General features: G+C 35.2%; 1 protein-coding gene across 17 annotated transcripts in view; it reads right to left on the bottom strand.

The window, feature by feature from the left end:
- The window catches only part of RALYL (RALY RNA binding protein like), a 737,413-nt gene that overhangs the window by 217,177 nt on the left and 506,826 nt on the right, over positions 1-13,410 (bottom strand). For 2 of the 17 annotated variants that reach the window (XM_012471001.3, XM_064384320.1), the window contains exon 1: positions 1,646-1,795. The exons of 14 other annotated variants lie outside the window; for them this stretch is intronic. In XM_012471001.3, coding sequence (XP_012326424.1) covers positions 1,646-1,682 — 37 coding nt within the window. In that variant the 5' untranslated portion in view covers positions 1,683-1,795. Of the gene's footprint in view, positions 1-1,645; positions 1,798-13,410 lie in introns of those variants that run through there. One more of the 17 variants, XM_064384326.1, reaches the window with a different exon arrangement.

Here is a 13,410-nt window from a genome sequence, read left to right as displayed (position 1 = left end):
TTAATGCAACATAAAATATCTGACACAGTTAAATTTAAGTAACACATTAGATTTTTTTTAACTGAATCATTCCAGTACACCCTACTGTGTTCATGCTTGTATAATTATACGTTTTCTGACTTGTCTCATGTAATTCACAATTTCTTCCTGCTGCTTAATCACAGACTTCAGCAAGCACATTTTAAGGGGAGAGACTCAGTGTAATTTTTCTGTGAATCTTTTATTTTCCATGTGCATTAAGGCATTGATAACCCACAAAGAAAAAAGATGAGGGATATATAAAAGATACAGGAGTAAAGGCATAAGATGATTTTGAAGTACATGCATAATTTAGATTCATTCTTGTAGGAGCAAATCACAAGGAAATTAAACAGCAATATATTTGTAGACTTCACACCAATCATTTTTATATGAAAAAAGTAGCAGTTATCATATGTTGTTTCTTTATCACAAAAAAGAACTGGCATCAAAAGGCAATCAAGCTTATAGAATCAAACTGGCAGCCTAGCCCTCAGAGCTTTCTGTGGTGCATGAAACTTCTTTGAACAGAAGAAATGTTAGTTTTCAGATCTTAGGTGAAAATAGACCAAAGAATAAATTATCACACTAAAAATTATCTTTCTAAGATTTATTGGCTTTTTGATAGAATAATTATAACTGATAGACTTTCTGTTTTTCAAAATATTTGATAACATTTGAAGACATCACAAGAAATAATGAAAAAGTACAGACTTTGACTACAGAATAAGTTGCTGTTACCTGCCTATGATGATAAATAGAGATAGTGACAGACCATTTTGGGCTAAATATGGTATTATTATTTACTTTAGACAATAGAAAAGATAAAGTGATAAAGAGTTAGGCTTACTAGAGAAAGGTGATTGTAAAGCTTTTCATGAGAGGCTTATTGCTTTACCATAAAATAGTGTTATTATAACACTCTTTTGATTTTTAGCGAGATCCTGATTGCTTTCAGTTCCATAATCATCTTTGTTCTGGACTTTAGGCCAGGATAATTGTACTGCTCTTTTTCAGCCAGAATCAGTTCCTTTAGGGGAGACTGCAGATGACTCCTTTTAACCCTTTGAATTGGTGCCTGTAGTGAATTATGTCACTAGAATGCTCTGGACCAAGAAGTTCGGCAATGAATAATATCCTGTTAAATATTCAACTTGTCATTCACAATTAACTCTCGCCCTCCATTCTGAGCTGTTTTATTCCCCTTAAGAAGTTGTAATTGAAATTGGATGAATAAATGAAAGTTTTAGGCTAGCTTCCCAAACCTTTCAATAGACTTCCAGGAAAGAAAATCTATCACTCCTAGAAAAGCAAAAAGGAGAACTGTCCAGTGATCATGCCTGAATGAAGGATGCTGGGCTAGACTGAAATTGCATTTGATCTGTTTCTCTGTTGATTTTGTAAACCTTTCCAAGGGTTTCCATAGTAACAAGCGAATTATCCCCTCTCCCCTAAACATCTTTCAGGCATGTTGCAGGAATAAAGATAAAGGTTAGGGTGAGAAAAGCTACAGTATCTTTTCTATGACCAGAATGTATCTGAAGAAGTCATGATCAGTCTTTTAAGAAATCAAGTATGTTTCCCCCTACTACAGTGATATGAAAAAGTTGGGTCAGATTTTACTTACATCTCTGATGTCTGCGTTTGCTCCTGTACATGGTCATTTTGAAAAAATTCGACTTTCTAAGAAGTAATTGATTTGACCACGGAGACAAAGAGACGGGTTGTGCTCCTGCTTTGCAGTAAGACTGTTGCTCACTGACAGAAGGTAACCAGCAATCACACTGTGAAAGCCAGGGTAATACCATTCTCATAAAATTACAGGGGAGATGCCACAGCCTGCAACTACTCTATCTAATGTAAATCTTCTAGGGAAAATTGTATTTCCGTCACTTTCCCACAACCTATAGCAGTTAAGTTCTCTTATGAAATCTGTACTATTAAACTGCTGTCCGTGAAGCAATGTTGGATCAAGAATAGATTCATATATTTAGCAAGAATCGCAAAACTGAAAATCTAAAAATATAAAAACCCTTGTTTGGTATCTATAGAAATTAAAAATTGCATTCATATGTCTTTTGACCACTATAGAATGCTGAAATTTGTATTTTATTCTGAAACTCTGCTAAATTCTTTTCTTCTGAAAACCTCTCATACACCATACACTTTGTATATTCAATTATTAAAGCAATTATCACTTTTAGTTTGTCTATTTCCCCAAACAGTCTGTGCTTCTCAGGCAAAGCAGAAATAGCACGTTTTTACATTTATATCCACAGAACTTTACACAGAAGTTGCACACAATAGGTTCTCAGGCTCAGTGAGTGCCTACTATGGACCAGGCACTCTGCTCCTTCTTGCAGGATGCCTCTCCAGAAGCTCCCCCTACCCCCAATCCCTGGGGCCCCAGTTTAGTTCTCAGTTCTCCACTTTGACAGTATTTGGAGCATATCCTTATCTGAGTTTCACACTGTCACTCAAGTGGACAGGGTGGAAGCTCTGCCTTCATCATGGCTTATACTGTCCTTTTCTGAGAGCAATGTCTGGCATGCCTCAGAAGCTCAGGAACACTGCCTCTCCTAAACACTCCAGTGTGAGCATGGTTTCAAAAACACCTTTGGGTGCTGATTAGGGTGTCTGAAATTCAGTTTTTATTTAAAATACAGAAGGGCCCACATACCAGTGAAGAATTTGTATGTAATAAGCCTTCCTTGTTATATATTGTTTCACTTTCTAACCAAGAAGAAGAAGTGGAGATATTCAACTGTTCAAAGTTTACTTTAGTGTGAACAAATCTAGGCTACCTACTAGTAGTTGGAAATATCATCTCTATAACTCTTCTTAATAAAAGCATTATTTCAGTGTAAAGAATATTTTGTACTTAAATAATTACATTTCATAACCACAGATACCAAGAATAATATTCAATAAGTTTTCAGCAGTATTCTGTCCAGCATCCTTGACTTTTGACTAATTAAACTCTTAAGTAAGACTGTTTGTCAAAGGCCACTGTGGCTGTATCTTGCTTTAGAGCATAGTCAATGTCTATATTGCTATACATTCTGCAAGGATTTTTTCCTTGTATTTTCTTCTAGTGAGCTTAATATATATCAATAAATAAAGCAAGCCTTTTCTGGTCTACATGAAACATACCTCACATCTCATATCCCCTTTACCTGCTTAATTTTTCTTCATAGCACTTAATCGTCACCTGAAAGTCTATAGTTACTTGTCTTCCTGTTGTCTTTCTCCTCCTATTAGAACATACATTTCTGAGGATAAAGCTTCATTTTCTTCAGAGAGGTACATCAATCCTGGCACAAAGTAGGTTCTTAATAAATATCTGTGGAATGAATGAGTTGTTTTGTGTGTGGGGGGGCAGTGGCGGGCACAAGTCTTGCTCTGTCACCCAGAGTGGAATACAGTTGCTTGATCTAGGCTGTCAACCTCTGCCTTTCGGGTTCAAGCGATTCTCCTGCCTCAGCCTCCCAAGTAGCTGGGATTACAGGTGCCTGCCACCACACCTGGCTAATTTTTGTAGTTTTAGTGGAGACAAGGTTTCACCATGTTGGCCAGGCTGATCTTGAACACCTGACCTCAGGTGATCCACCCACCTTGGCCTCCCAAAGTGCTGGGATTACAGGTGTGAGCCATCACGTCCGGACATGAATGAATTTTAATAAACAAGTTTTAATTATAAAGTCCATACAATCACAAATTCTCTTTCTATAAATTTAGACAAGAGCCAATTCATGTTTATTGACTACAGAAACTTTTTCACGTAATGAAAATACTTGTCATTTCTCATCTTTTAGTCCTAGTGTTAACTTGAATGAGTTTTCTCATTTTATGAGTTCTCAATATATAGATTTCAATGAAATTGTATATATTCACAGATGTGATGTGAAGATGTACTGATGTATTTTAAATTCACAGAAACAAAGTCATATTTAATAAGCAATGTCTCCTTTACAAAAGTTATTTGCTGATTTCTTGGACACCAATGCCACAAGACCAAGAAGGCATGAAAACTATTGCAATTCAATAAAATTAAAACATATTTTAGTTTTTCTGAAATATGTGGTATATATTTATGATATGAAGAAAATGCTGATAATTAGGCAGTTATGGACTAATTTCATAATGACTCAAATGTGATTGATATTAGCATTATTATTTGATTATATGCAAATTTGTAGTTTTTCACTTTTCACATTTTTAATTCTACATTATCTGTAATTAATATCAATCTGAAGAGATTTTAGAAGACCATGTGACAATTTAATTATCTTCATTCATATGTACAACAAGCCCCCACCCTCCAGCCTCACCCATCACCACACCTATACACATTAAAATAGACATCCATATATAAACAGGTACGAAATAAAACAAACTGCCTGACTTGTATTTGTCAATGTTTGGCCCATCTTTCTTCTCCAAACTTTATATCAGGGCTGACTTTCTTAAGCTCCATATAGGGGATTTCCATCTCATCAATCCTTTCTTATGTTACTTTTCTCACCTCAGTGCATTTAGAGCATCTACTTCTGAACCTTACATCTGGGCCTAGAGTGGCTTGAATCCTGCAGGGCTTGAGGCCACCAAAATCGGGGACCTCACATACACTTGGTGAATACAGGTCAACTTCACGCGCACCATGTTGCAGTAGGGTAGGCAGGTGAGAGAAAGGCAGGGGCAGTGACTCAAGAGGAGGAGAGGTCTTGGTGAAAGTGGAACTTGGGAAACCTTCATTCAGAAGAGTAGGAAGGAAAATTATAGACATAAGGGACAGAGAGAGCAGTTGAAGAGAGGGGCACGTCCAGATACCCTACTCTCCTATCTTCCTACTATCTTCAAGAATCTTGAATGGGCTAGAGTTGGTTTGTTTTCAAAATCAGTTTTATGCCTATAATATTAGAGGCCAAAAGATGCCTTAATTAACAAACTATCTTTTCATCTACTTCCTACAATCTGTTTTTTTTTTTTTTACTTGAATTGATCTTTATACTTCACACTTAAAATGCAAATCTAGTGAGGGTTGATACATTGGGATGAATGAGTTCTCGTTAAAATCAAATAATTATATCTATGCCTTTCATTTTTTGATGGAAGGAACCAGTAGAAATAAAAGCCTATAGCATATATACTTTTAATATAAACGTATACTATAAACTGTCCTTTTAAGACTAATAGAATAACAAATAGAAGAAAGAAGGAAAGAGAGGAAGAAAAGGAAGAAAGAGAAGGGGGAGGAGTGAGATAGGAGGGAGAGGGAAAGAGAAATACAGAAAGGGAAAGAATGAACCTGTGAGCGAGAGCGAGAGAGAGAGAGAGAGAGAGAATGAGAGAGCTTATGCATCTAGCCCTGTGCTAAGTATACATCATGTCACATAATCTTCTGTTACTTGGGTATCTCTATCCCAATTTTGAAAATGGGTAAACTTTAGCCAAATGAGGACAAGTACAGATAATGGTCAGGGACACAGCATGACTTACATAGCTGTGTTGCGAACATTTTACCAGGAACTAGACCAATATGATTTAGGGCTGAATTAAGTACCAATGCACTGGGTAGCTTCTAAGGGAACCTAATCTAAAAGGGGCTCTATGGTGTCACTAGTAATGTGCTGAAATCAAGGAAATCATGTTTGACAGAACTCAATACCAGAAGTGAATGCTGTGTGATTTAAAAAGACCTAAAGTTTAGAGAATGCTCATTCTGTGCAGAAATCTTTTCTAAGTGTTATATGCATTATTTTATTAAACACTGAAAACAGTCCTCTGATGTATGTATTATTTCATTTGTATGTATTGTTTATTATAATTATTAATATTGTTTCTTAAATAACAAAACATTTATTTATTGTTATTATCATCATTCTTATTTGATGCTTTGGTAAAGGAAGGCTAAGAGGTTAAGTACTTGTACTTGTCTGAATAAGGTGTCACAGTGAGCAAGACATAGTACCCTGATTAAAATCTGGTTAATATTTCTCCAGAGACATTTCAACATAACATGCCATGTGAGGTGAAGGGATACTTTCAGTAGCTGTGCAGGAAACAGGAGATGAGACCCCCACAAGGGACATGTTTCCGTAATAACTAGTGGTGCTAAACTGCCTTCTAGGAGGGGTGAATGCAATTGACTGCAGGGTTTCTGGCTTCCTGTCAGGGAATTCAAGTTTGGAGCCAGAGCTCGCTTGGGATAACAGAACAGACCTTCTCAGCTCTGCAGCAGAGATGAGTACCCTGTCTTACTGGAGTCACCTCACCCCCTCTCTTCCTGATCCTCCAGCCCTCATCCTTTCCTCCAAATAAAACCCTAAATGGTTATTTCCAGAATATCAAGCATATCAAATTATTAGCTCACCCAGAGTATTGACATTTTTATCTGATTTTTAAGTTAAAACATGTGTTAAATTTTATAAAACTTCCGAGAATTTTGTCGAGACACTGTATGTAGAGTGTACAGAAATCTCTAACTTGAACTTTGTGATGCCTCCGTTTCAGAGAATTGCTAGAATAATTGAACATTAAAGCTAAAAAGTTTCAGCAAAGTTCTGTTACCCAAATTCTTTATTTACAGACGTCTGGTACAGACCAGGCAGCTCTTACAAGTTTGCTGCACAGATAACTGAAGGAAGATGAGATATATAACTCATGCAAATTGGACCATGTACTCCCAGCAAGGACTTCAATCTGGACTCCCAAGAGTGATCTGAAGTGATATCTCAACTCTCATTTCTCAAGTTTGAACAGAAAATGTTTCTCAGGTTTAGATGTAAAGTTACTCACAGTTAACCTTTCTCTTAGATCATTCATCCCATGCAGCACCATGATGTACGGGTGGGACCCTTCTCTCACACCCTTTCCTCCTTATCATATCAGCTGTCCCTGTGATAACACTGGCTTTTCTCCTCTCAGAGATAAACGCTTCCTTCTTTTTAAACACCTCTTTATTCATACAATTCCAATAAATTATTTATATGGATGCTTCCCTCAGTTTTTTCAAGGATAAAAACCAATAATTTTCAACCCCAGCACAATTGCCAATCCACCTTTTCAACAATTAAATATATATCTATATCTTTAACATTCATCTACATTAAATTACTTGCTGTCTTGACAATTGCCTTGAGATCTAGACCCACATCCATCTGCCCCAAGTCAAGTGCTATCCTATAAGCAGATAATCTAAAAATAAGTACTAACTAAAATATTTAATGGCTATCATATTAAAAGCATCTTGTCATTTCATTTAGCACCGCTTTTTACTTTATTTGTCATGGTTCTTTTTTTAACTGAAGGAAATAAAAAACTTCCTTAAGTTTGGTCCAAGTTTTCATTTGTGATTTTGGTTCAAATTAGGGAAAAATAATGATTTCCAGAATGATGTTTCTTTATTTTTGACTGTTGCTGAAAGTGAAATAAGCAAATAAATCAATTCTGTACCTTTAGTTTTGTTCATTAATTTTCCTTATGTATCTGGAAAAGACTTTCATTGTTTTTTTAACCCATAATTAGGTTTTATTATTAAGTCTTTATTCTTTAATTTGGACTCTGTCCAGTTTCCTATACATTAATGTCAAATAAATCTTTACAATTATTACATTTCTGAAATGTTTAATAGTTACAAGTATTAAACACAGCTAAAATATTTATTCTTTATAACTCAAATTACAATTGATTTTATTTTTACTGCATCTCCTTAGTGGTAAATGTTTTTGAGCAATCTTGCTTGTGCTGCTTCTCTTTGTATGATTTCCATCGATTTTATCTGAGTTTTTAACTTTTTTTTTTAGCCTAAATTTGATTATCCAGACTCAGTTTTATCTTCTTGGTTACCTGATTTTCTCATTTATACCTGGATAAATTTGCAGTGTTTTAAGGATAATGAAATTCTATCTTCTTTATTACATCCTTTGGATGGATTCAAATATTTAATGGTTATAAAAGAGCTGAAAAAATCTTTTAATTTCCTAGCAATTATACTTAAAAGTATGAAGTAAATTATTTATGTCTGTAAATAATTTACCTCCCTTCAACATATTTTTAACAAATGTTGGCTATATTATACCTTTAAAATGTAAAATAATCCTGAACCTAAAAAGGCATAAAGTCTCTTTTGGGGTGATAACCACATAAAAGGTACTATCATCTGCAACAAGTTACCTCACAGACATATGGACTTGATAATATGGTTTATTGGAGGTGTGCATTGCTACGGTCTAAATGTTTTTGTTCCTCTCCAATTAGTATATTGAAACCTAATCCCTCCTGTGGTGTATTTAAAGGTAGGGTCTTTGGGAGGTGATTAGATCATGGGAGCAGAACCCTCACAAATGGGATTAGTACCTTTATTAAAAAGACCCCAGAGAGATCCCTTGCCTCTTCCATGTGAAGACACAAAGAGAAGTTGCCTTCTATTGACCAGAAAGAAGGCCCTCACAAGATGCTGAATCCCCCAGCACTTTGATCTTGAACTTTCCAGCCTTCAGAACTCTGAGAAATAAATGTCTGTCCTTTACAAGCCACCCAGTCTGTGGCATTTTGTTATAGTAGCTGGAGTGGACAGGACAAGCATGACATGGGAGAACTGCTGTACCATGCTCCCTAGAGATAATTTTACTTGTGAAGAATACTTCCTCAGTAGCTCACAACTTTTTTCTTTATATATATATATATATATATATATATATATATATATATAAAAATTATAAAAGAAAAATTTACACTTTAGGTTCTGTGGTACATGTGCAGAACATGCAAGATTGTTGCTTAGGTATATACATGGCAATGTGGTGTGCTGCCTCCATCCCCCATTACCTATATCTGGCATTTCTCCCCATGTTATCCCTCCCCAACCTCCCTACCCCCGCTATCCCTCCCCTGTTCTCCCCAAACAGACCCCAGTGTGTGATGCTCTCCTCCCTGTGTCCATGTGTTCTCATTGTTCAACACCTGCGTATGAGTGAGAACATGCAGTGTTTGGTTTCCTGTTCTTGTGTCAGTTTGCTGAGAACGATGGCTTCCAGATTCATCCATGTCCCTACGAAGGTCATGAACTCATCATTTTTTATGGCTGCATAGTATTCCATGGTGTATATGTGCCACATTTTCTTTGTCCAGTCTATCATCAATGGGCATTTGGGTTGGTTCCAGGTCTTTGCTATTGTAAACAGTGCCACAATGAACATAAGTGTGCATGTGCCTTTATGATAGAATGATTTATAATCCTTTAGATATATACCTTTGGATATATAATCCTTTGGATATATACCTTTATGATAGTACAATTTATAATCCTTTGGACATACACCTAGTAATGGGATTGCTGGGTCAAATGGAATTTCTATTTCTAAGTCCTTGAGGAATCGCCACACTGTCTTCTGCAATAGTTGAACTAATTTACACTCCCACCAACAGTGTAAAAGTGTTCTATTTCTCCATATCCTCTCCAGCATCTGTTGTCTCCAGATTTTTTAATGATCGCCATTCTAACTGGCATGAGATGGTATCTCAATGTGGTTTTGATTTGCATTTCTCTAATGACCAGTGATGATGAGCACTTTTTCATATGTTTATTGGCCTCATATACGTCTTCTCTTGAAAAGTGTCTGTTCATGTCCTTTGCCCACTTTTGAATGGGTTTGCTTGTTTTTTCCTCAGAGCATCTCACTGTGTCCTGAGATGAAGGGATAGTACTGGGTTTCCAGGGAATCATGAGGAAAAACTAAAACATCCTTGAAGTCATGTTAGTTTCTGTGATAATGAAAATTATGCAAAGAATTTTACTATGAAAGACTTTACAGAATAAGAAATATACACTTATCTATAATCTATTATCTATCAACTATATCTATATATTATCTATCAACTATCTATTCATCTATCTGTTATCTGTCATCTCTCTACTCTCTATTCATCTATTTTTATCTATTTATCATCTATCATCAACTATTACCTATCGTCCAACTATCTATTCATCTATCTATCATCTATCTACTATCTATTCATCTATGTTATGTATGTATGTATATATGTATGTATGTATGTATGTATCTATCTATCTATCTATCTATGTATCTATCTATCTATCTGCCTATCATCTATCTATTTTAAAAGCCACCGGGTTGTGAGTGGTAAAGCTTCCTAACAAAACAATGTTCTAAGGTGTTTGTAGGATGTGTCATTCTTCAGTGGCAAGACTGTAGCTGGAGAAAATTAACCAAGCACAGAAGACCCAGGACAATGGTGGGGACCAGCAAGTGGCACCTGAGGCAGAGGAAGGCAGAGACATAAAGTAGCAATTATCCTATCGTACAAACTGCTGACTTTCTCTTTTCCTGGCTGATTCTATCTTAGTCAATGTCCGTCTTTCCTGAAACTTACCCTGACTTTGTTCTTTTTGGACCCTGAACTAGAGTATCCAGTTTCATCTTTGTATTCTATAGGGTTTCTTTTCTCTGCTGTGTTTTATCTATATAAAATTTGTTGCATTTCTACTTTATTTTATACATGTGGCAGTGAGTCAGGAGTAGGGGTAAGTCATGAGGTCACCTCAAATTCTTCTTGGTGTGAGGCAGGTAATAAATACATGATGCTAAAAAAAGATGAACTGGGATTTAGCACTCCACTGTATGATACCTTGCATTTTATGCTTCAAAGAATATATATTATTATCATTGGGACTCTATATTATAATTTTACATAATCACTCCTAGAGTTCACTAATTTTAGCTTTATAATGTAAACAATGAATTAAATATATGAGATATTTTAATTAAAAATAGTTCACTAATTAATTACAGAAGCTAAGTGGAATCATAAAAATGAACAAGTATTAAGTGCTCACTTTGTATCAGGGATTTTGTTTATGTCACTTTAATTTTAAAGCAGCTATGTAAAGGAGTCCTCATCCTACAGATAAGGGAACTGAGGTTCAAGGGCAAGTTCAAAGAGCTGGCAAGAGAGCTGAAGTGTGTAAGTTTGTGAGCTGCAAAAGCTGTACCCAGTTCATAATACCAAACTAACTGTCAAAGAAATCAAATTCAGAAAACAATTGATAACAGAGAATACTATCTAGGATTTTACTTCACTTGGAATTATTGGAGTTACTGTCATTTTGGCAAATACACATGCTTTCAGTCATGCTTTCAAAGTGTCAGACAATGGGAGAATATATTTGATATGTGAGATTTCAATAGAGAATGCATTCTGATACTTACCTATCCTCATACTCCAGATAAAAAAAATACCATGGTTCTCACTTGTAAGTGGGAGCTAAATGATGAGAGCACATGGACACACAGAAGGGAACAACAGACACTAGGGCCTTTGGAGGGTGAAGAGTGGAAGGAGAGGATGAAAAAAAAACAACTAATAGCTACTAGGCTTAATACTTGGGTGATGAAATAATCTGTACAACAAACCCCCATGACACAAGTTTACCTGTATAACAAAACTGCACTTTCACCCCGAACTTAAAAGCTAAAAAAAATTTAGAGTACATATATTGCAATTCTAAAGATATTCAAGTAAAGCCTAATCAGTGCATGAAGCCCATTGAAATGATATATTTGCACTTAATCTAAGGTTCATTATAGACTTGGAGAATGTTCTTCAGGGAAAATAATTAAGTAGGTTAGAAGGACCCAGAGCAAATTTCCAATTAAAAAGAGATAAAATTATGTCAGAAAGTTAGGTACACATATACACACTTAACCAAACAATTTTGAAAATGTTGGTCTAGACATTAAGAAGCTTTGTTCATGGTTTAAAAATATAATGCTTAAAAGAGACAAAGACCACTACTATGATATGTAATTCTTTATGGACTTTAAAAAAATATCAGTTTCTATTTACAGATCATATTCAGCATAGTTTTGTTTCTAAGAATAATATCAACAGTTTTACTCCAAAATTTCTAATTATTTTCAATTTAAAATGTGCATAAAATACCATCCATATTAATCGGATTCATTTCAGCCTGTCTACAAAAGTATTACACACAGCAATCCTGTCCTCCTAATTCCTTTCCTGTTCCTATTTAGTTATAATTACACCACATTGATGAGCTACTTCAGCCTGCTGAGTTGAATAGAATGAATTTTCAGGTATAATTTAGCATTACATAGCCCAAGGGCATTTCAGAAATCCATCTCCAATCCTCATTTTGTGTGTATTTGTGTCTTCTAAAGGGCTCAGAACAACCTGGATATTCTTTGACCTCTTATATGTGTTTCAAAGACAACTATTTGAATAAACTCTGCATTTGCCATTACCAGCACAGCAGTATGTGAACAGTAAATATGTAAATGAAATTCATGATTCTCTTATCATTATAAAAACCATTTTTAGATGTTTACTTAAACGGCCTTAGATACAGAAACAGGAATTATGGTAGGGAAAAAAGGAGTCTCACATTTTATTTTCAAAACTTCTTTAGTTTGGCGAACACAAAATCTCATATTCTTTTTAAATCATGTCTTGGAAAGCTATAGAAAGCCCACCTGGAGAGTGCAGTAAATACTTAAATGAGTCATTAGGGGATTCTCAAAATATGAACACAAATAACAGCATGTGAAAAGGTGATTATTCTATTGTAAAAACATTTGGCTCTCAACTTCTAAGATCATTTAAAGAAACGTTTGTAGGAAAATAGCGTAACAAAGAAGGAACCAAGATTTCAGCTTGTGACTACCTAATCTTGAATCAATGAAGAAAAAAAAAATATGTTTCATGGTTGCCCTTTACTTGGATTGATGATCACATGTGTTTTCAGTAGCATAAATACCTGTGTTCCCACCTCAATAAGATTACCTCAATAAGATTAATCTGTTTTTTAATGATAAAATTTAGGATTTAACATATGATTCCTCATTTAAATTAAATGAATTTAACTTCAGTTTTTTAATACATTCAATACCTATACCTTGTGCACTTAAATTGTGTTGTCTGGTTGATGTAATGCTAAGTAAAAACAGACATGATTGTTGGTATAGCTTTTATTTTACTGGGGAATACAGACACTAATCAAGTGATCACATAAACTTACAGAATATATTCATTCATGTGAGTCATCCTGTTCACAACAGATTTGTGGTTCTATGACAGTGTATTGAAAAAATGGCCCTTGACAACAAGTTGTTCACTCTTCTCTGAGGCCGAATGGATGAGTGCTATAGAAGGAGTGTGGAAAGAATGGAGCCATGGGTGACAATAATTAAGTATTAGTGAGAGAATTACTGAGAGGGGTAGAAAGTTCAGTGGACTATGTTGATCTAAGAATAGGGTGATGATACATAATTAGTGTTCAACAAATAATGTTGATGCAAGTTATTTTTTTTGCTAAGTTTGCTACCAATTTGTAATCATAGTACAAACAAT

The sequence above is a fragment of the Aotus nancymaae genome, unplaced genomic scaffold (genome assembly GCF_030222135.1).
Source record: "Aotus nancymaae isolate 86718 unplaced genomic scaffold, 86718_ANA_hifiasm-v0.15.2.pri h1tg000036l, whole genome shotgun sequence".
Taxonomy (NCBI): Eukaryota; Metazoa; Chordata; class Mammalia; order Primates; family Aotidae; genus Aotus; species Aotus nancymaae.
This window is presented reverse-complemented; position numbering and strand designations above follow the sequence as displayed.